The 23,185-nt window shown below is 48.2% G+C and overlaps 1 protein-coding gene across 7 annotated transcripts in view; it reads left to right on the top strand.

Moving 5' to 3' along the window:
- Window positions 1-224: 224 nt before the first annotated feature.
- Window positions 225-23,185, top strand: part of SMARCAL1 (SWI/SNF related, matrix associated, actin dependent regulator of chromatin, subfamily a like 1) — a 49,902-nt gene continuing 26,941 nt past the window's right edge. For 3 of the 7 annotated variants that reach the window (XM_057745485.1, XM_057745480.1, XM_057745486.1), the window contains exons 1-10: window positions 225-411; window positions 1,501-1,537; window positions 1,908-2,776; window positions 3,324-3,374; window positions 6,215-6,463; window positions 8,755-8,805; window positions 13,613-13,799; window positions 17,720-17,870; window positions 19,496-19,654; window positions 21,496-21,561. In XM_057745485.1, coding sequence (XP_057601468.1) covers window positions 1,966-2,776; window positions 3,324-3,374; window positions 6,215-6,463; window positions 8,755-8,805; window positions 13,613-13,799; window positions 17,720-17,870; window positions 19,496-19,654; window positions 21,496-21,561 — 1,725 coding nt within the window. In that variant the 5' untranslated portion in view covers window positions 225-411; window positions 1,501-1,537; window positions 1,908-1,965. Of the gene's footprint in view, window positions 488-508; window positions 539-1,500; window positions 1,538-1,907; window positions 2,777-3,323; window positions 3,375-4,088; window positions 4,125-6,214; window positions 6,464-8,754; window positions 8,806-13,612; window positions 13,800-17,719; window positions 17,871-19,495; window positions 19,655-21,495; window positions 21,562-23,185 lie in introns of those variants that run through there. The other 4 variants (XM_057745482.1, XM_057745483.1, XM_057745484.1 and 1 more) reach the window with 4 other exon arrangements.

The raw sequence follows: 23,185 nt of genomic DNA, 5'->3' as shown, positions 1-23,185 counted from the left end.
AAGCCTTTGAGAGAATCGAGGACTACAATTCCCAGGGTCCACCACTTCAGCCCCGCCCTCGACGTTGCGCCTCTCCTTAGTCTCCCCAGGCTCCGAGTTCAAACTACAAATCCCAGAAGGCCCTGAAGACCAGCACCAGTCTCCCGTCTCACGCCTCTCGCTTTTTGAAACGTAACGAGGACCGCGTTGCCCACTGGGAAGTGTAGTTCCTCGGTAGCGACGTACGCCATCACCAACACTATGTCTCAGGCCCCGGTGCTGAAATGAGGCGAGGGAACTGGCAGCGCTCGAGTACCTGCGCCTAACCGGCCACCGGAAGAGTAACCTGGCTAGGGAGGGCCCTGGAGACGCGCCTGGGTTCGGGGTCGGGCGCGAATGTGGCTCGCGTTCTCAGCCTCACCGGATGAGAAGGTAAACTGGGAGGAAAGCGGAGGAGGCGGACGAGACCAAATGCCAGCCTGGAGCAGGGAGTGGGACAACGGAAAGGGTGAATCCAAGTGGAGATGATGGGGTGGGAGTGGCACTCCCATACTGCCAGGTCGGGGAGACGCGCGCCCCCAAAATGGGGTGGAACACAAGCAGCAAAAAGAGGAGGGGCGTCCATGTAGTGGGCTGGCTTTATGTTTTGGCGCAGGTCAGGGGGACTTCATCCCATGGCCTCGTCTCCCCCGGCTAGTGGAGGCAGCGCACCAGGCCTTGGACCTGGAGAGTTTGGAGGCGCAGCAGAGCCATGGTTGGAAAGTTAAGGCAGGAGTGTTTTACCCAGGGAGCCTGAGAACTTCAGCCGAGCCCCGGGAACAAAGCCTTTCCCCAGCCCCTTCTTAACTGCTCGTGGTTGGAGGAAGTGGAGGGTCTCTGGGGATAGATATTAGGAGTTCTGATCAAGGAGAGTCCCAGCAGGAAGGAAACCTTTTTATCCTCGGGCTCTTCTCAGAGGCGCCCCCTTGTCATCGTCGTAAGCCTTACGGAGCGTCACATGAGTAGCGGTTCCTTATTCTGAATCAAGACAGAGAAATTGGTGTCTAGCGCCTGGGTCTAGAATACTGTAAATAAGTGGCTCAGCTCATAGAAAAATGACCTATGTAAATTAATTGGAAAAAAAATAGGGATCGGAATATAAAACAGAACATATATAATGATAATATTTTGTAATAAATTCGTCTGTCTCCCAAATATTATACATGACCTGTATCTTTGGATATGGATCGAAAAAAAATAGAATTATAGTATACTCTAAACTATGAAGAGTGGTTATTGATGGATGGTGAGATTACAGATTAATTTTACTCTTTTCTTTACATCTTTATGTAGCATCTGAATTTGTCCAGTGACCATATATTATTTTTTTCCTTGTTTTTCCAAAAGAGTCACTTGTGTTGTTCCATGGTGGTGGGTTTACCACCTGCAGATTGACTTGCCAGGAATGATAAAAGGATTGAATTCGAGGGGTGAATTTCCTGTGCAGTCTATCTGATGCTAATGATTTTTTCCTTCTTCCAGGTTGGAAAGAGGCTATTTTAGCAAGCGTCATGCCATGGTATGTGGTTGTTTTGGTCTATGTCAGTCTAATCCATTATCCTTTCTAGTTTGAAATGTCGCCCTTCTCATTATCTGATGGATTTAGGTTGCACTGTGTAACTTTTTGGGATCTGATAACTCATGGTGGCTGGTAGATGAGAGGGAGAAAAAGATTGCAGCTGAAATACCTTTTCAGCTTTGGATTTGATCAACCTTGCTTTTTGCTTTTTGTGAGGGTCATGGTTTTTGGCACAGGTTACCTACTGTCTGTGTGTGTGTGATCCTTTGGTTATGTTCCTTGTGCATTTCCTGGGACAAAAGCTTGTTAAAATCAAGGTAATCAAATCCATACATTTAATGTTTATTTCAACATTGTTTTTCTTTCTCAGCTTTTGCCAAGTTTCCGAATAAAGATTGACATTCCTGCATGAGCATTTTCCTGTTAAAATGTCCTTGCCTCTTACAGAGGAGCAGAGGAAAAAAATTGAAGAAAATCGGCAAAAGGCTCTGGCGCGTAGAGCTGAGAAATTATTAGCGGAACAGCATCAGAACACAGGCTTGGGCTCCTCCGTTGCTGCCAGACCTTCCCAGTCCAGGCAGAGCCCTTCCCAAAACCTCCACGGGGATCCTTCTAAGTTAGGGAGCCATGGTGTCGTTTTCAAGCAACAGAATCCCAGGAGTTCATCTAACGGCGAGCAGAGACCTCAAAATTCCCACAGTTTTCAACTCAGCACCTCTGAGCAGGCAGAGGGGACGTGGCAGAGGCAAGAAGAGATGCCCACAGCCTGCCCGAGCCACTGCCCACCGAAACAAGTGACTCTCGCTGGGATCTCCCCTCCTTTGGCAAACAGTCCTCCAGAGGTCCCCAGCCAACAGCTCTGTGGTTATGAGTTAGGTCAGGGTCATCCTCAGGCTTCACACAAGACCAAATCAACACCCTTTGCTAACACAACTCTCGAGCCTTTGGCCAGAGCAAAGAATTTCCAGGAGACAGCAGCTTCTTCCTCTGGACAGCCTCCCAGGGATCCTGAGTTCGAGGCCAGGATGGTGAGACCCTCCACCTCTGGGCAGAACATTTCAGGGAGTGTGATGCCTGGTGTAGAAGGAAGACTGCAACAGAAATCGGGGACCCCACTCCACAAAGCAGCAGGCTCCCAGCAGGGAGCATGCATAAAAATCGGTGATCGTTTCCAGGTGAAGATCGGATACAATGAGGAGCTCATTGCAGTGTTTAAGAGTCTGCCCAGCAGACGTTACGGTAATGAGTCTTCCATCTAGTTCTTTCAGATGTTTTTTCCTAATTCTAGTCTCTTTAAATCTAACAGTTTCTCATCAATATGAAGAGAGTGCATTGGCACATTATGTCCATCCAGTCATTAAAAATTTTCTATTTTAGCTCATGTTTCCTTCTATAATAGACGTTCCTTCAAACAGCTGCCATGCTTGGGGGCTGCCACGTGGGCACGTGGAGAATGGATGAATAGTTCCCTGCCAGGTGCTTTGTATGCAGTGTAATACTTAAGCATAACAACAGTTTTTTTGCGATAAGATGTTATTTCCATTTTAAAGGCGGTGGAACTGGCTTGGCCAGGTGAAGCGGCATGCTCAGCTTGGTTCATCCAGGGCAGAGCCCTGTTTGTCCTCCACAGGGATTCTGTACAGCAGTAGAGGCTTTTCAGTCAACTGTTTTGAACTTAGCATTCATTCGTTCATTTAATGCACCTTTATTGAATGTCCAAGTACAGCTCCTACCAACAGTCATCCACCTTATTGTGGGCAAACCAGATACTTCTGCTTCATTTCAGATCCTGCCACCAAGACGTGGAACTTCAGCATGACCGACTACGGTACTCTAAGTAAGTAGGTGTGTGGCCCCCCCACATGCAGAGAGATACTGGTATTGGAAAGTTCCTTGAGTAGCAGATGTAGTCGAGCTTGTGGTTCAGCTGGCTTTGGGGCACCATCCCAATGCTCCTCTTCCTTCTCCCCATGGCCAGCCTAGTGAGGCAGGTCCTTGGGAGGAGGTCACCAGTCGTATTAACAAAAGCTAGCACTTAGAACCTGCTACATGCTAGGCTATTCTAAGCCCCTTATATGTGCATTTTTATTCCTTATAACAACCATTTTACAGATGGGAAAACTGAGGTCCAGAGAGGTTCTGTAACTAGCATAGGGTCACACGGCCAATAGGTTGTACAATTGGGATTCAAACCCAGGCCATCTGACTTCAGAGTGCATATTCCCACTGGACTGCGGGCTGCAGCTGCACCAGGCAGCTGTGGTGGCCCTGCTCCCAGGAAGGGTAACAGTTCAACAAACAACACAAACCTGAGAGTGCGGGAAAGGGGTGTTGCCCAGGCTGGCTCCAGCCTATGCTGTGTCTGGTGGTGGTTGGGGCCAGCGGTGCACCACTCTGTCTTCTGAGATTTTGTTGACTGTCCTACACCAAGGTTTTTGTCACCTTCTCCCAGTGGTTGGAGCCTGCACCTCTGTTAGAGTCAGCCCTGAGTGTCCTCATCTCCTGTTCTGCTCTTCTCTCCCAGCAGCCATTTCTGTGCCCTCTTTGTCTCCACCCAGTTCAAAAAGGGAAAAGCGGAGGATGCACGGTGAGGTTACTCCTCCATAGATTTGGGGCACAAGGTAGAATTCTCTGGAGTCACCAGTATAGTTTCTGGGGGTGATGGGACAGCTCCCTGCAGAGCTTCTTGTTTCTCTCCTTGGCCTTCACTGCTTGAAATGTAGGACATTAGGTTTCGTAAGGCTTTTACCATTATTTTAATCCATTTATTAGGTGTTAGGAGGAGGAGAGGCAGTGCCCTGGGTTAACACTGCAGGTCTTGATATCTGGTGTTGTATTGTTGCTTGTGTTAAAGCACTGATTTCCACTTTTGTCATCTTTTTACTCCTGTTCTCTGACCACAATGCATGGTAACTCAGATGACTTCCACTTTTGCAAATTCATTTAGGTTTTCTGTGCAGTACGGTTGGTTTTGGTATTGCTCCACATATTTTTTTCTTTAACTGCCTGTTGGGTACAAAATTCTCTCTACGGCTTTCAGGTGACTTTTGCTGATTAGGAATTGTTTAGCTCCTCTGTATCCTTGTCACATTCAATCTGCTCTCTGCTCGATCTGCTCTCTACTAAGATACACCTTGAACACTCTTGCAACAATTGTGGATTTGCACATTTATCCTTGTTTCTTCACTTTCACATAGTTCATGATTGCTATGTCATCTTAGTAGAGTATACTTTTTATTAATATAACATATGAAGACTGTCGGTCTTTCTGTTACTCGTTTGGGTCCACCTATGAATTTTGCCTTTTTAACCCTACCACATGCTCACTGCAGGTCATGTGGAAAGTGTATCAGTGTGCAGAGGAGAAGAACCAGGCCCTGTCTATCCCCTCACTTAACCACTATCAGCATTTTAGTTTTGTTCCTTCCAGCCTTTTTTCTTATGCATTGAAATATACAACATTTTATATATGTAATGTAATTTGTATCTTGCCTTTTTTTACTTAGTATTCCTGCATAAAGCATTTTTATTTTAATGGTGCATGTTAAATAGTTCATTCTGAGTGACAAAAATGTGCATGTCTATTATTGAACCACTTTGACCTCCAAAAAAATCTTTCGTACTTAATATTGTCTTTTGTATCTTTGTCTTTTCCAGAATTTCTTCCAAAAAAAAAAAACCCCCACTAATGGCTATATAACATTCCATTGTAAGAATGTGCCATAAATTGGATGAATCATTTTCTCTTTGTTTAATATTAACTTGCTCCCAGTTTTCCCAGTATCAAAGCTGTAAGGAACACCTTGGTTTATAAATTTTTGTTTTCAGTTTGTGTTAGTTGAGATAGATTCCTAGAAGTTAAACCATTGTAGTCACTTTTTAGGGCTCTTGCTGTATATTGCTAAATTGTTTTCCCAGAGGTTTTATTCCTATCTAGCATTGCAGATATCTATTTTTCTAATCCTACAAGTTTGATAAGTGAAAAATGGCTTTTTATTACTCTGATTATTTGCAGAGTTGCACATTTCTCCAAATGTCTCTTAGCCATTTTTCCCCTTTTGAATTGGTTACCTGACTTTTTATAAAGACCACCTCTTATGTGGTGTTTATTCAGTAGTTTTGCCTTTCATTTCAGTTTGTGCTTTTTGACAGTTTAGTTTTATGTCATCAAATCTATTAATCTATAAAATGCCTCAGTAATTGAGAAAATAAGGTTCAAAACTGTGCATTTGTGGCCTGATGGTCCTGTTTCCCCTTTCTTGTCCCCCCAGTGGCAGACGGAGCAGTGACCTAGGAACAGGGTGAAGGGGGTGATTTCTAGTCTGTTGACTTCCTTCAGTGGCTTCTCTGACACGGCCACAGAAATTATCTAATAAGTTTACTCATCCTGGTGAGATCCCTCTTCCCCCTGTTCATTTCTGAATTCTAAGTTTTTTAAATTGGAAAACCTAAGGAATGGAAGAGTTAAGTTCCGTTTCAGGAAATCCAGAAATTCCCGGAAGCCCCAATCGAAGCTCACCTGTATGCCTCCCCCATCTAACTACGCCTTTCTCTCCTGCCTGCCCAGCGAACTTCCTGCTCACCCTGCTCCTGCCCTCCTCCTCTGCCTGCCTGAGCATCCCAGGGCCATGTGCCAGTCGCCAGGATCATCACCTCTGTCCTTTTCTTCTTCGGCAGTGAAAGCAGCCCAGCGCCTCCCGGCGGTCACCCTGCAGCCTTTGGAAGGGGCCGAGGGCCACGTGGGGTCACCCGCCAGCAGCAGCAGCAGCAGCAGCAGCGTGGCCCCGACGCGCCTTCCTGCAGCTCCCTCCCTTGCCTTTGTCAAAGGGCAGTGCGTGCTCATCTCCCGGGCCCGCTTCGAGGCAGACATTGGCTTTTCAGAAGACCTGATTGCGCTGTTTAAACAGATGGATTCCAGCAAATACGGCAAGTAGTCGGCCTCTGCGTGATTCCCAGGATGCAGAGTGGCCTGTGATCTCAGAGGAGGGTGTTTTCTTTTTCTCTCTTTAAATATTCAGAAATGACTTTCTTGGTAGAGTCTTCCTAACCTGCTCCTCTTCCTGTGGAAAGGTGCTCCCTAAATTGTTCCAGATAGTTGAACACATAGTGGGGCCTGCTTTGTCCTTAAAGGCCTCCCAAAGAGAAGACTGCTTCCCCAGTCGCCTGGGTAGTGTCTTCTTCGTAGAAGCAGGTAAGTTCCTGCTTCAGCCACTTCAACCCATTTAGGTTTGTGGTGTTGGGTTTTGTGGGTTTTTGTTTTTTTTTGCTTCATTGGGTCTTTGTTGCTGCACGTGGGCTTTCTCTAGTTGCGGAGAGCAGGGGCTCCTCTTTGTTGTGGTGCGTGGGCTTCTCAATGTGGTGGCTTCTCTTGTTGCGGAGCACGGGCTCTAGGCGCGTGGGCTTCAGTAGTTGCAGCACGAGGGCTCTAAAGCTCTGGCTAAGTAGTTGTGGCACACGGGCTTAGTTGCTCCGAGGCATGTGGGATCTTCCCGGCCCAGGGATGAAACCCGTGCCCCCTGCATTGGCAGACAGAGTCTTAACCACTGCCCACCAGGGAAGCCCCTGAACGCCTGGGTTTCATTCTTAGCTTGGGCCATGTCATTTTACAAAACAGTATGGCTTTTATGTATTCATAGTCCCATCCTAGAAATGGTTTTAGCATGTCCCTAGGCGAGTCGAAAGCAAACCCTTAAAACTTCCTGCCTTTGAGACATCACATTCAGGCAGCATCACGGACCAAGCCTCTGTGGAAGGACTTGCTCCACGAGCTTTCAGCAAGGTCGGGGGTTCCTGTGGGAGGGGGCGATGCTGGCTGTTGCATTTTTATCCCGTAGGTGGCTCGAGTTCTGACTGGTGAGAGTAGGCTGCTGAGTCGGGTTTGGGCGCCACGCGCAGGGCCCGGCCTGAGTCCGGAGAGCGTGGCCTCCCCTGCCCCCTCGGGTGCTCGGCTTCCTCTTGGGGTGGTCCCCAAACGACAAGTACCGGGGACCTGTGTCTTCTGAGAAGTGTGGTCTTTGAAATCACACTCCTGACATGATCTGCTGTTTGGGGAGGAATGAGAACAGCGAAATTATTTACACCTAACCCTGCCCAGACCCTAGATGTCCAAATACCATGATTGGAATTCTTTCTTTTGGCCATTGCAGTTATTCACGTTTGCGGCCCCACCATTGTCAGGATCAGGCTGTCCTCAGAAAGGGTCTCCTGCACCGTTACCACATCAGGAGCCGTCCGTCTGCTTTTGGCCTTTCTGTCAGATGACACCCGGGCCACCTTGCTTCTTTCCTGAGGTGGACGCACGGTGCCCATGATGCCTTTTCCCTAACGACCTTGCTTCCTCGGTGACCAGGCAGAGAAGAATTCTTTTTTGCTGCCCAGAAAGCGCTCACTGAGTTGAAGGCTGCTTGATTTTCTCAGGAGGCTGACTGGTAGGAAAACCTAAGGACTTAGTCGACGTTGGGGAGCAGGATGCTCCCCCTTCGCAGTTAACGTCGTGCGTAGTTTATGCCCCGCCACACGAATCAGACGATGGCATCGTAAGAATAATAGTTCATCATCTTTTCCCTTTTTTTGAGTGTGTTCTTTGCCAGACACTCTTTCATAGCATTTTACATTTAAATTTTATGTAATCCTCACAAGAACCCTGTGAGGCGGGGGCTATAGGATCCTCCTTTTTCAGATGTGGGAACTGAGGCACAGAGACGTTACCTAACTTGCCCGAAGTCACACAGCCAGGAAGTGGCAGACCTGGGATTTGAACATAGGCTGTTCGACCGCTCTGACCAGATGTAGCTTGTTTTCCATGTACAAAATGGAGCTAATAATGGTGCCCAGCCTACAGCATATTGAGGAACCGAGGAGATGGTGTATGTCTCTTGGCACCGTGTCTGGCTTAAGATGAGCACTGGATAAGTGCAAGCTACGATATTATCCCAACCTTGGAGGCTGAGGGTGTTTCTGATCTGCTGGGCCGTTCCCACTCCTGGGTCCCCATAGCGCCCTTTATCACCACCCTCACAACCCAATGCTATCTCTACGTCTGCTTGTCTTTCCTCCCTGAATTCTGTGAAAGCCTCGACTACAGGTACTCTCAGGCACAAGATCAGCCACATCACCCGAGTTCCCTGGGGGTTTGTAAAACCAGGGAGTGAATAAGTGCGGTCACATTGCAGGAGGGCAGGGTATCACGTTTGCCTGTTTGTTTCTTGTTATTGCAGATGTCAAGACGAGGAAGTGGAACTTTCTCCTGGAAGAGTACAATAAACTAAGTGAGCTGCCCACTTTGCTTGTTTTATATCATGCTATTGTTAAGCCTTAATTATGTGCCTTAAATTTAACATATTTTGCAAGAATCACCTCCTTCCTCCCCTCCACTACGATAACTTCACATGCTTGCGTACAGAACTAGTAAAGGTGAAGTTGGTCTCAGGCAGCCGTGTCCCTGTGCTCTGGGATGGTGGCTTTACAACAGCCCAAGCACACACAGGGCCTCATCTTCCGTCAGGGTGAGGCGATGGTAGTCAAATTCTAGAGGCCCGTGAAACCTCCCACCCGTCATAGAAATATTAGAAGTGAGTGTTTGTGGACTTTGGGAATCAGAGGCAAGCTAGGATTGCTGAGCTTAGATGGAAGCTACTTTAGGTTTCCTCTAAGACCAGGCTGTCAGCTTACTTCTAGAACCAGATGGTCTGTGAAAGTTGGAGAGCCTTAGTGGTTACAGGCTTCATAATGGGCTGAGCTCTGCCAGAGGCAGAACCCAAGGCCAGGGTGCATTAGCATTTAATAAGAGCTTTGGAGTCTGACCAAGGGAAGGGCCATGTGTACAGATATAACTACAAGAAGGAGAAGCCAGTTGGAGTGTATCATTTTTCTTCTCTGTGCTCTGCTTGGGCAGGGCAATGAATGAATTCCAGTATGCCAGAGAAAGGGGGTCGGGGTGTGTGGTCATAGCTCAGCCTGCCCTAGAGTGCTGGTCTGTTACCCATCTTCCAGACTGTCGGTGTTCTGCAGTGGGTGTGGAGCTGGCACAGTGTAGGTTCCTCCTGCTTGACCCCCTGAGAACTTTCTGGTACCAGGGTTGGTACCAGTCAGGCCAGGAGAGACACACTTCAGCTCAGTGGGGGCGGTGGGGGTGGGGGGGGCCCAGGTCATTGACTGTCTTGCCCACAAGGCTAGGGCTTTAAGGAAGAGGGTCTCTTCCCTCTGTCTCCTCCTTATGTGACTTACTATGTAACATCAGGAAGATAATTCAATATTCTGGGTCCCATTTGTCCCTTCAGTAAAAGAAAAAAAAGAGGAGGGGGGGCGGTGTTTAATCCATATTTGCCTTCCTGACAGAAATTAAATACAAGCAAAGAGCTTTTGATTCCTTGAGGAAAGACTTGCTGCAAACTCAAGGTTAAGTTTGAATGTGATGAGGTATTTAGTATCATCAACCACTAGCTGAAGCAGGAAGGATGGCTGACGTGGATCTGAGACCCCTTGGCTGCTGTTATTTGGAACTTGTGATTTAGAGCAGATTATTTGGCCAAAGCTGAATTTTTGATGAGTGGTAGGAGTGAGTTCTTCCCTCTCACCCCTTTGTCTTTCAACCACAGAAAGACATATAAACATGTAAGCTATAAAGGCTTTGACTTGTATGGAACAACAGAAAGCAGGATATTCACAGCATTAGCAGATGAATGTAATGTTAGAAAACCATGGCCTGCAACTCACATAGCGTTATAGTGGTTCCAAGTCTTGGGAGGCCTGGACTCCTTGAAATATCTGATGAAAGCAATGCATCCTTCACTCAGCAAAAATGCACATAACAGCCACACATGAGATTTTGCCTTTGATATTAATAGTTCCATGGGTCTTGAGGGAAGAATTCTAGAGTTGGAGTTCCAGTTGCTTTTTTGCATTCTATCTCTATTATAATGATAATGTCTTGTAGAATATAAGGCTGATTCTCCCCATTTCATAGATTGGGAAAAATTTGGACTCAGAAAAAGGAAACAGTTGTTTTCCTTGATAGGAGCCTTGCAGGGCACGATGAAGTCTGACTAAAATTGTGATTCTGAGTTTGTGATGCGACCCGCACACAATTGCAAATACGGATGTGAATATGGAGGGCTGAGCCCTCTCTGTGCTTCCGGAACCCCTTTGCATTTTACTCCTGGTGACCTTCAGCACTCAAACCCCCGATGAAAGCTAAGAAAGGGCTGCCAATCTGGCTGCTGGAAATTAGAAATCTCCTGGATTTCTAATTTCTAGGAAATGTAGAAGCCCAGGTCTATGAACTAGGAGACCGAGGCGATGAGGTGCTGCAGAACGTGGCGGTTCCCAGTTTAGTTCCAGTTCCACTGTTAACAGATGGTGAACCTGGGGAGTTTGCACCTGTCTCCTCACCCCTAGGTCTCATATGAGAAATCAGACTGTTGACCTGAGCTCATGACCATGTGTGTATGAAACTGGTTAAGAAAGGACAGTGAGACCTGAGTGCGCGCCTGCTCACTGCTGCTGCAGTGACTGTCACAGGTCAGGCCGGTCTCAGCGCGATCCTCTTCCCTCTCCTCTGAGTGGCTTGTGGCCTCCTGCCCGCAGTGAAATTTGGCGCTAGGCCTTCTGTTTCCCCCCGCCCCCGCCTGGCACAGTCCGGAAGGGTTCCGCATCCCCCTCAACGATCTTGTCTTGTCCGCCGCTATTTGGAAACATTCACGTCTCTCTACCGTGTGGCCCAGCAGCGGTAGCGTTCTGTCAGAGAGCTCTTCTACAGACACGACTTCTGGATGACTCAGGCAGCCAGACAGCACCTTCCCGTCATCTCCTAGCACGGGGAAGGGAGAGCAGAGAGTCATTAACAGCGAATGGAGGCTGTCTGAGAAGCACACTCAGTTGGCTGAACCAGCAGCATGGGATTTCGGGAGGCAGTAGTCGATAGGAAGCAAGAGTAGAGGGTGGTCTTCTTCCTCTTGAGTGGCTGAAAGAGCGTAATGCTTACACAGCACCGCATCTCACAGCAGCTGGATCGGCAGCCCTTTCTCAGCTTTCATCAGGTGTTTGGGTGCTGAAGGTCACCAGGATTAAAGTGAAAAGGGGTTCTGAAAGCACACGGAGGGCCCAGTCTCTTGAAGTGTGCAGAAATCAGCACGCTCAGATTTAATTTGGAAGCAGACAATGTATTTCTGCACCAGTGTGGACACTCTCTTTTGTATTAAAGCCTTCAACCTTACCTAGTTTCTTATCACGGTGACTCTATTCATGCAAACTGTTTCCAGAAATAACTGATACTATGTTTAGGGAAAGACAGAGATAGATTTAAATATATTGAAAATGCAGGCAACTTAAGGTGGCAGTAGGTGGCTCAGCCCTCCATATTCACATCAGCATTTGCAATTGCCAAGTGATGGTTGTGGCAGAAGACTTTTGGAATACCTTGTGTGGAGGTTAAGAAAGCACACAACTGTATGGAATAGAGAACTGACAACCTTAGATTTTCATGTAATATTGCGTAGAAATGAAATAGACCCACATTCTCTGTTTAATTCCTTCTCCTGGATTCCTGGAGAATCCAGTTAGCCCCTTGGTAGGTTACTGTGAGTATCCCAGGGCACCCCTGAAAAGGTAAAGGATAGAGAGTGATTGAAAATCTGTAAACAATGGTCACTTTTCTTAGATTTTTCAGAGGAAATGATGAAAGGGAAGTACGTCTTGAAAGCTACAACCATAGGGCAGCAGGCTGTGATTGGTACTTTAATAGTAATTCTACTACCAGGGATTTCTAGATCTATCACCTTTTCTCTAACTTTTAAATTTTTAACTTGTCTTCTCCTGCCTTCTCCACCCCCCAGAATTATGTTTTATTTGTATCTCTGGTTTAGTTATTTTTTTTTCTTTATTAAATAAAGGTTTTTTTTTTTTTCTTAACCTCAATTTCAAAATCAGATGAAGCTAAATTCCTTCAAAAAGAAAAATCAGTGAAATTAATTTCCTTTCATTTCCATATAGATCCTAGGTCATTTATTTTTTCCACATGGATTAATGACTCTGCCTAAAAGAGATATCCCCATCTGTTATATTGAGATCTGGAGCCAGCACATGTGGAAAGAAAGTAAAGACCCCTAAATATAAGCTTTAATTGAAAGTCATGGCTACTCTTAGTAATAGTTTAGACTCTAAGCTTAGCAGGTGTTGGTAAACTTTTTTTGTAAAGGGCCAGATAGTAAACATTTTGTGCTTTGTGGGCCGTGCAGTCTCTGTCCTAGCGACTCAGCTCCACCGCTGTGACATGAAAGCAACAATGGACAGTCCGTAAACAAATAGGAACCAGTGTGTTCCAGTGAAACTTTATTTACCAGAGCAGGTAAGAGACTGGTTTGCCCACAGGTCTTAGCTTGCCGACATCTGTAAGACTCACCTCTCTCAAGAGGAGATGCTTATTCTTTTACGGAAAAGATCAAAAGTGTGCAGGGCCATGTGCATTGTTGTCAGTGGGTGGCCTTTGCATGGACTCTGCCCTTTATTGTTGTCCATAAATAGCACTGCTGTCCTGGCGATCTTTCTTAGAAACACCTAACAGCTTCTCTGCTTGGACCACAGTGTTTCCTTGCCTGTTGACAGCATGTAGCTTAAAGCTCTCCATCTTCTCAAACATCGAAACCAAAATGAGAGGAGAATGGAAACAGGACAAGATTCATTCATTCTCAGTCTTGCTTTTCCTAGGCTGATTTTTGAAGAATACAGGTCCTTATTTATTGAATGGGAATACTAAGATTATTTTTTAAATGACTTGAGGTTAAAAAAAGATTGGTCACAAAAATACTTTAGTTCTTCCCAGTGTTTGCATAGTGTAGTGAAAATCAGTTTTGCATTACTGAGTGCCCTCTTGTTTGCAGACACTAGGAATAGAGAGGAAAAACTGGTTCTCTGCCATGCATCTGTCAGTACCCAGTTTTCTCTCCAGTTACTTTGTGGAGAAAATGGCTTGCAGCAAAATTCCAGCCATTGCACTTTGTATTTCAGAGCTCCTTCTTTTTCCCCTGGAAATCTTGGGCATTAACACTCCAATTCACATGCCTCTGTTCTTCTTTCTAGTGCAAAGGGTGCGCAGCCTCCCGCAAGTTCAGCTGGATCCTCTGCCCAAGACCGTCACCCTGGCTTTCGCCACTCAGCTCGAGAAGACGGCTCTCTGTCCCGTGGCAGACATCCCTGAGGCAGACCTGTCCAGAGTGGATTCCAAGCTCGTGTCTAGCCTGCTGCCCTTTCAGAGGACTGGAGTCAAGTAGGTTCTTCCTCTGTCTTCCTCTTGCTCTCTCCTGCTCAGATTCATCGCTCACCACGGCCTGGGATCAGATGCTCCCTCTTTTATGAACGCTCCTCTTCACAGCTGCCTAGAAGCATCTTGGTTTTAGTATTAAACAGCCCAGGCGCACTGTCACCAAAACCTGATTCTAACCATTGATTTCAAATTCCATAAATTAATCAGAACTCTGGATTACAAGTGTGCAGAAACCCCACTCAAAGGAGTGGAAGAGAAGAGGTTTTTCAGTGCATGAAGTAGAAGCCCAGTACCTCTAAGGAGCTCATCAGGACTCTGTCCCCCTCACAGCTCTGCTTTCTTGTTAGTTAGCTTTGTTCTCAGCCAGGTGCTCCTCAGGTGTGGCAGCTGGGGCAGCAGGGGCTTCTGTTTTGCCCCCATCGGTTCTGCAATCCAGTGGAAGCACCTCTTTCCTAGTGGGTCCCACACTGAAATTTGGTGCTGACACTTGAACTGGTCAGTTACTGTGGTCTGGGGAGCTTGGAGGTCTTACTGGTAAGACCAGGTGACAGGTCCATCCCTGGAGTGAAAGGCTAGGGGCTGCCCCACCCCAGTTACTTGGACTGAGAATGTAAGGTGGTAGTTTTCCATAAGAAAGTGCTCTTATTATATTGATAGGAAGAAAAAAGATAACCCCATGTCCTGACCTGTCCCTTTTTCCAGAGTTTCTTGGGAGAAACAAAATGACAGGTTTGCCCCAGAACTTGCCTTCTAGTGGAAAGACGGGAGGTGGAGGAGAGGCAGGAGGCTGGCTTGAGACTCCATGTAGAAGTAATAAGAGCTAGATCTGATGTCAGGCCGTGTGATTGGAGATGGAGCTCCATGCAGGAACTGGATTGTCAGTGGACGGGGCCTGTGAAGGCAGCCTGCCTGCGTGCAGCCCGCTTGTGCTGTTTTGGTTAAAGCTTGGCTGCTTTCTTTGCGGGATTTTGTTCTCTGAGTGCAGTTGGGCCTAGTGGGACCTCACTGCATCCCCACGGTCCCGGCTCTGCCCACACTCTTTGCTTCGTTTGCCTTCCAGCTGCCATCTCTGTTAGATAACGCGCTTTGCTGTTTCAGTCTTTCGTCTGTTGAGATGTCCTTTGGGCCTTGTTTCACCCAGGCTCAAGGTGGGTTTTCCCTTTGATCTTTCTTCCTCTGGCTCCTTCATTAATGCCGTAAGAGGTTGCCCACCCCCAGCTCCTGGGCAGCCCCCGTCTTCAGAATCCAAGTTCTTCATGTCTCCTTCACCGCTCACGCGGTGCCTGCTGAAAAACAGTGGCTGCGAGCCCCCCAGCGTATGTACATCAGAGCCAGAGGACAGTCAGCTGTTTCCGTCTTTTTCTCTATGGCTCTGAAACTGCTGATGGTACTTACAGCCTTTCTTCAAAACTTTCCATTAGATCCAGATTTTAACTTTCATTCCCCGAAGGGGAGGAGTTTGGTGTTAAGGAAAGAGGGTTGTCAGTTCCATGTTTTTGTTTTGTTTTCTATGTAAGTATTATGATTGGAAGCTCCCTTAAATATATGGAGCAAAATCTCTTAGATAGATGTCAGCCTGCTATCTAAACAGTTCCTTTTAACAAAGGAGTGAGTTGAGACCAAGAGAGACAATCACCTGCCTAAAGCTGCTTCATTTCCGAAACTGGAATTGGGGCTGAAATCCTATCTTCTGATGATAAGTACAGCATTTTTTCTGTGATACCAAACTACCCTGTCGAAAACAGCATTCAACTGTGTGATTGTTTTCTCTATTATCCAGGCAACATCTTTGTTCTTGGTTTTGATCACTTTGTTCCTTGGTTGGGCTACCTCAAGGCAGAGTAAAAGGAAAGCTATGCAATTCAAGGGTCTGTTCTGCTTTGGAAATGACAAGGTGGATGAAGCCATGTGGACATTGTAAATGGTAGCAACGCCTCGGAGGCTGTAACAGAAGGCCCTCCCTGGTTTGTTGCATAGGCGCCCCGGCCATCCTGGCTACCAGTTTTGTAAATCAGAAAGCGATGTAAAAAATGTCTTTTATACTTGCCTCTCTGCACACATCTGTCTGTGTCATGAGTTGATCCCGGAAATGGTCCGAAAGGTTTCACCGAGGTTTGGTGACAAGGGGAGGCTGAGCTCCCTCCCTCCCACTGCAAGAGTCTGGTGGCCACGGCCACGTAGTGGGGGAGGAAGAACCACCTGTCACCAGGTGGGCCGTGGGGCAGCTGGGAGGGCAGAGAAGTGCCAGGACCACGACAGGATGCCTGTCATCTGCTGAGCCTGGACATCCTGGGCTTATGTCACCCGCAGACCTGCTGCTCACTTTCCTACCTTTGTTGGGCACTAGCGTCTGCAGGGCAGAAATGCCATTTCCAGGCAGTCCAGTAAGGCCACATGCAGCCCAGAATTCTTGTAGGCCATACCAGCTGCTGGTCAGAAGAGGGGATGTCCTCTGTCTTTTCTATGTGAGAAGGAAAGGAGAAGAGCTAGTCAGTTGGCTTATTCTCAGATTCCTGAGCAAATGATCAGTTTTTCAGGAATTCCGATGAGAGAGGAGTGGTGTTCAGAGCAGGAGACCAGGCATCTGGCACTCGGGATCCTTTTAGCTTTTCACTGATTCATCATGCAAGTCAAGCAAGTCACCGTCACTGTTTGTATCTTGGTTATTTTTCTCCTTTTGGGGGAATAATGGTTACAAGAGAAGCATTTCCCCATCACTTACGATATCACCAAGCGCTGTTTTAAGTGCTTTAAACGTTATGAGCTCCTGCAACAGTCTCTAGGGTAGGACCCGTCCTTATTCCACGTTACACCTGAGGCATGAGGAGGTCAGATAACTTGCATAAAGGCACACGGCTCCCAGGTGGTGGAAAAGGTGGTGGAATTGGGATTCCAACCCAGGCCAGAAGTAGAATAATAATTCCATGCCTTATTCACAAACTGTTAGCAAGGGCTGCTGCCCTGGAGGCTGCTAGGTAATGAGACACATTATGTGCTGAGGTTGGTGCCTCTCTTAGACAAACACTCTTGCTCCATCCTTCTCTCTGACCATTTTCCTTTACTCCAGCATTTTCTGTCTTTGCCAGCTTTAGGCATACGGAGTCCTCTATGATTTTTTTTTTTTTAAGATTTTTTTTAATTATTTAATTTTTTTTATTGGCTGCATTAGGTCTTCGTTGCTGTGCACGGGGTTTCTCTAGTTGTGGCGAGTGGGGCCTACTCTTCATTGTGGTGCATGGGCTTCTCATTGCGATGGCTTCTCTTGTTGCATAGCACGGGCTCTAGGCACATGGACTTCAGTAGTTGCAGCACGTGAGCTCAGTAGTTGTGCTTGCGGGCTCTAGAGCACAAGCTCGGTAGTTGTGGCACATGGGCTTAGTTGCTCTTCCTGGCCCAGGGATTGAACCCGTGTCCCCTGCATTGGCAGGCGGATTCTTAACCACTGCGCCACCAGGGAAAGCCTTCCTCTCAGATCTTGAGACAGCCTTTTTTCAACCCCACCATCTCTTCTTTCTTCCCTTTCCTTCCTGGCAGATCCCTCACGAGACAAGTACACCCCTCCCAGCCCCTGGTTAGGACTGTTTCCCACTCTCCTTTATATCCCCGGGCCTCGCCTGCACTGGGCAGAGGGTGACTCCTCTTACTGGAAGCTCCCTCCCTTGGCTTCCACGACCTAAGTGTCTTCTAGAGCTTCTCCTTACCCTTTGACTACACTTCACATTGTCCCTATACATAGTCTTCTCTCGGTTTTTATTACTCTGCTCCCCTGTTTGGCCCCAGTCTTCCCTCTCAGGGGAGCAGGTCTGTTGCGAGCAGGTTTCCCACACCGAGCAGCCATGTGGCTTCCCGTGGCGTCGCAATGGCGAGTTAATTGTTGCTCTGGGAAGGGTGCTGTGCTCTGTCCTGACCTTGTCTTCTTTCAGTTTTGCCATAGCGAAAAGAGGCCGCCTGCTGCTTGCTGATGACATGGGCCTGGGGAAGACCGTCCAAGCCATCTGCATAGCTGCCTATTACCAGAAGGAGTGGCCGCTCCTGGTGGTGGTACCATCATCTGTGCGCTTCACCTGGGAGCAGGTCAGCTCTCCTGGTGCCATGATTTTAACAAGGCAGGCTTTCTTCAGTGTCCAGGTCATCAAGTGACATTCTGGGGACAGGACGTGGGGAGCTGAAAAGATCTGTCTCAGCTGAAGGAGGAAGGGAGCCTCCTGAGGCCAGGCGCCTGGATTTCTGAGTTAGAATTAGGCTGGGCTTTTAGGGAGGACAGGCAAGGCCTTACTGAGCTCACACTTCTTTCTGTCAGCAACCGCTTCCTGAGCATCTCTGGTGCCCTGCTAAGAACACCTTTCACCTCCACTCCACTTAAGTTTCCAAATAGTTTTACTTCCTTTATTTCCTTTAACCCTTAAACAGCCGTCTGCAGTAGACTCAAGATTTTAATCCCATTGGCCGATGAGAAAATGGCCTCTCAAGGAGGTTAAGCACCATGCTTGCCTCTAGTGAGGAACGGTTCCGGGACCTTAAGGTCGCACCTTCTGACTTGGGGCTCAGGGTAGCAGGCAGTATGGGCAGGATGTTCACGGTCTACCAGGTACCTCTATGGCTGACGTGCCTGACATGACCATTGTATTATCACTCAGCCATGAGCGTTGTCTACCGTAAATCCAGCGATCAAAGTGGTCCCGTGAAATGAATAAAACTCTACATAAGCAAACTCGGTGAGGAAGGAAGACGTGGTCCATCGTCCGTAGCTTTTCCCAGCTTCATGCGACTCGAGGCGGCTGTCAGCTTTCTCACACCTCAGCTTGTTATTAAAGCCCTCGTGAGCCGCTCTCAGGGAAGAGGCAGCTCTGTCTGCAGCCAGGGGGCCTGATGCCCAGACATGTCCTTCCAACCCAAGAGAAAGCAGAACTTAAGAAACGTGCACATTGGAACAGATCCTCATTCTTTCCTTGCCCTCATGATCTCAGCTGTGCTAGAGCCTCTAGGAACTAATGATTCAGCACACGTTAGAGTCCCACAGCACCCTCAGAAGTCTTAGGGAAGGGCAGATGGTCAGGTGCGTAGGAGTAGGACAACCCGTGGACTGGCACTTCTGGTGTCAGAGTTGTCTCAGCCCAGGCGCACAGACCCCGGCCGATGACAGAGGCACCTGGTGGCTGTCCACTGGCTCCAGGTATTGGCTTTGACTAGAGATGGCAAGATTCTGGGGAGCGCAGGTGCCTTTGTACTGTTGAAAACGCTGACGTGAATATGTTCACCATCATCAGCGCCTTTGGCATTCCAGGCTCTGCTGAAAATTCCTTTATAAAATTCCTCTTAAAAAGAGTTGTATTCTTTCCCTGCAGAAACTTGCCATCTAGCTAGAGGTCACAGACACCCCAAAGTGACTGCTCACAAGCGCTTGCTTACCAAGGAGGGACGTGTCACGTTAGTGGAAAGCGAAGGGCAGTGGCTGGGTGAGAGGAACAGGAGGACAGTTGCTGTTCGTGGGACGAGGGTGAGAGGAACAGGAGGACAGTTGCTGTTCGTGGGACGAGGGTGTGACGACTGCGGGAGGGCGGGGAGGGAAGAGGCCTAGTTTATCTGCAGAGAGTGTTAACGTTGGTCCACGTGGAGAGAGGCGGTGGTTGGCAGGGCCACAGCTGGCGGCTGCTGGGCCAGATCTTCACTTGGGTTTTGTTCTCTCCTGTCACCCCCAGGCCTTCCGCCAGTGGCTGCCGTCTCTGAGCCCAGACCAAATCAACGTCGTGGTGACCGGGAAGGACCGCCTGGCCGCTGGCTTGGTCAACATTGTCAGTTTTGATCTTCTGAGCAAGTTAGAAAAGCAACTAAGCCCCCCTTTTAAAGTCGTCATTGTTGTAAGTGACTTGGCAAAGTCTTTAAGTGCTTTATCTCTGGGGAAGCTTTCTGCTCGAAAGCTCCAAGGATGTCCATGTCTGTAACCTCGGGGAGCCTCACTAGGCTTCTAGGAGCATAGACATCACTGGCTTTATTTTGCGGGCAACTGACATTTCATTTCTCTCAAATAGTGTTTCTCAGCCCTGGCTTCACATTAGGATCTTCTGGGGGCTTTTTTTTTTTTGGCACACGGGCTTAGTTGCTCCGTGGCATGTGGGATCTTCCTGGAGCAGGGATCGAACCCATGTCCTCTGCATTGGCAGGCGGATTCTTAACCACTGCGCCACCTAGGAAGCCCCAAGGGGGGCTTTTTGAAAAGCTTTGATTTGTTAGGTCTGTGCTGGGGGTTTCTAGCCCACCTCTCCCCACGTGAGGTCACGATGGAGGTGAGCATGTGGACCCCAGGCTGCCCAGGGCTCCAGAGCTACAGCCTGGGCAGCACAGGCCTGTGCCTCCATCTGCTGCCCTGTTGGCATGACTCAGACATGTGCAGTTCAAACAGTTCATAGATTTCCTCCCAGCCGACATAAAGACATTCCCTCCCCACACGAAAAAAGCACTTTTTACCCTAGTTGTGTTTTTAAAGACGGCTTGAGAGTTTGAGTCCTGCTCCCAGATGTGATGATCTGTCTTTCGGTTGCCGCTTTCCTTCTTCTAACACCTCTCACACTCCAGAAGGAGAGTCTAGAGAGACGGCTTCCAGCCTCCTCTGTCAGTACTCAGTGTGTCTACATGGCTCACTACTACAGCCCTGAAAAGGTGTGAGTCTCTCCCATCCCTGCCCCCATCCGGCCAGCTCCCACCCCCAGTGCAGGTACCAGACGTTCCGGGGCAAAGCGTGCAGTGAGTGATTTCCAGGGGAAGTTTATCCTCGCTTTTCCTCCTGGCAGAACAGGGAAACCCGATGCCTCCAGGTAACATGATAGGTTCTTTATTCAAATGTGTGACTTGAAAAGCCACTGGTATTGTCCTCCTCTGGAAACAGGATTCTCTACCGGCAGTGGCTTCCCAGATCTTGCTGCTCATCTTGTCTAGTGCACATCTCATCTAGAAGGAGTGAAGGAAGGGGTTTTTAGAAAACTCTGAGAGCCTCTGAGTCACTCGCATCAATAAGACCGCAGTGAAGACCCTGCCTTGGGTTTCCCGGCAGTGGGCTGACTGCGAGGGAGGCGCCTTCACCCATTTGCTCAGATAACCAGAGGTTGAAGCCAGCTCCGTGCCCTGCACAGGGCTGTGCACCAAGGGTGTGGAGAGAGGGGGCTCAGCCCCTGGCCTCCGGGCAGCCACAGTCCAGTAGGACAGACAGACACACATGCAGGTCATCACAGTCCATTCCAGCGCCGTCACGGACGTGGGAGCCAAGGCCTGTGGGAGCTCAGGGAAAGGAAGGAGAAGGCACAGGCTGGGCCGCAGAGCCTCGAGCCAGCTCAGGGCACACACGGGTCTTCAGCACACTGTGTTAGTGCTGTGCAGGGGTGAGGTGCATCCTATAAACCAGCGAAGCACCTTTCAGGGGTTTGTTCCTTGCAGCCTGTGAGGTGGGCGAGGCAGAGGAGTCGCCAGCCCCAATCTGCAGGTGGAAAACTCTCCCTGAGGGAGATGAAGTGACTTGCCCACAGTGTTGTAGAGAAGATGCCCCAGAGCCTGGTCCTCACCCAGGCCCCCAGCCGTCCCCTTGCACGAGAAAGTGCTAAAGGAGGCAGCCTCAGTGCGACGCCGTACCAGGGTCAAGCATGACATGGGCTCTCTCTCCGTCTACTCAGGGTCTGGCCTGTTCGCTTACATGACTGCTTCTTTTCAGGATGAATCTCACTTCCTCAAAAACATTAAGACTGCCCGCTGTCGCACAGCTATGCCCGTCCTCAAGGTGAGTGCTGCTGCAGACAGACTTGGTGCCTGAGCCCACTCGGCGCTGAGACCCTCTGTATTTTGCTCGGGCTGGACAGGTGTCCAAGGGGAGCAGGGGCTGCACGTCCAGGGCTGTGGATCATGGGTGTGACTTAGCATCGACCCAGGGCATCTCTGTTTAGGACTTCGGTGCCAGATTCGTTTTTCTTCCCAACATCCTGCTGAGAAACTAGTGCTCAGTGCAGTCATCTGTCTCTCAAAGATGAAGACTCGTTGAAGGTCACAGGCCAGGTCAGGACTCACTCTGGACCCTCCTCAGGCTCCTCCTGGACAAGGCAGAGGGACAGCCTCCAGCAGCATGTCCTCTAAACAGCCCAGGAGGAACTGTCTGTCTCCTACATGGCTTGTGGGGCAAAGCTCTCGTGGTGCTGGGAACCAAGGGCGATGAGTTACGCAGACTCAGAACCAGGCCATGGGCATCAGCACGAGGCTCTTCAAAGCTGAGACCTGCTTTATAGATAAAGTGATGCCCTTTTCTGGGGCCACCCTAAGGCTGTTTTGTGAACAGGAAGGTCCGCCATCCACATCCCTTTCTGGGGTGGTCTAAACCCATGCTGAGTACTGTGGCTGCTTGAGTATTGGCTTCAGAGCAGAAGGGGTGTGTGTGTGTGTGTATGTTTGCACGCGCGCACACACACATGCACGTGCAGCTTCAAATCTTTATCCAAAAGCACTGTATTCTGACCTGCTGCTTTGTGTGGCGCACACTTCCGTGTCTGTATTTTGTGTCCCCAGCCCTTGTGCCCCCAACAGAGAGAAGGCCCCCAAATTTCCTTCCATCTTTTTTGTAGTGAGCTTTTTCCTACTTTAGGGGAAAAAATTGTACGATTAGAAACGTAGTCGTTTCTCTTATAACAAGGTAGAAATATCTCACAGATAAGCTTGGGGTAATCTCCTTTGGTTTGTATGGACTGAGCATACAAAAATGCATGTTTATCTTGGGCCTTTGGGTTGCACCAGCATTTTAAAACTGCGGCTTTTATTGCTTAAAAGAAGCTTTAAATTGTACCTAAGCTAGGGAAAACAAATATGCTAAATGTTGGTGAAACTTATTAGCATTTGAAAATTAACTTAATTTTTTCCAGCTCCCCACAAAACACACTCAGGTATCTACTCATTTCAAGCTTGTTTTGTGTTCAGAATAAAGAAATAATATGATACATCTTCCAAAAAGCAGGATGATGTTATTTGCTCCAAACTTAAAAGTCCTTTACTTAAAAAGCTTGATCCTCTGCTCAAATTACCTATAAATGTTTATAGGTTGAGAGCCATTTATGGACACACTTAAATGAAATGTTTTTCCCAGAGTGGTGACCCTTCTTGGGGGAGGTTTCAGTATGTTTTCTTTTGAAAAATGTTAATAGATCTTGGTTCATGCTTCCAATATTACAGCCATAACTAAAATTAAATCTGTACCCCTGATTGTTTGGACAAAAGAAATTGCACAGTAGATAGATGATATCATTAAAGATACAATTGGAAAGCTTCTTAGCAGCTGTCTTGTTAATGCACTTATTGCCTGGTCAGGCAAGCTGGGCTCAAATATTGGTTTCTGAAATACGTGCTTCTGAGCCAGACCTTTT

Source organism: Hippopotamus amphibius, chromosome 8 (assembly GCF_030028045.1).
Source record: "Hippopotamus amphibius kiboko isolate mHipAmp2 chromosome 8, mHipAmp2.hap2, whole genome shotgun sequence".
Taxonomy (NCBI): Eukaryota; Metazoa; Chordata; class Mammalia; order Artiodactyla; family Hippopotamidae; genus Hippopotamus; species Hippopotamus amphibius.
Note: the sequence above shows the minus strand (reverse complement) of the source record. Positions and strands in the feature narration are given on the sequence as shown.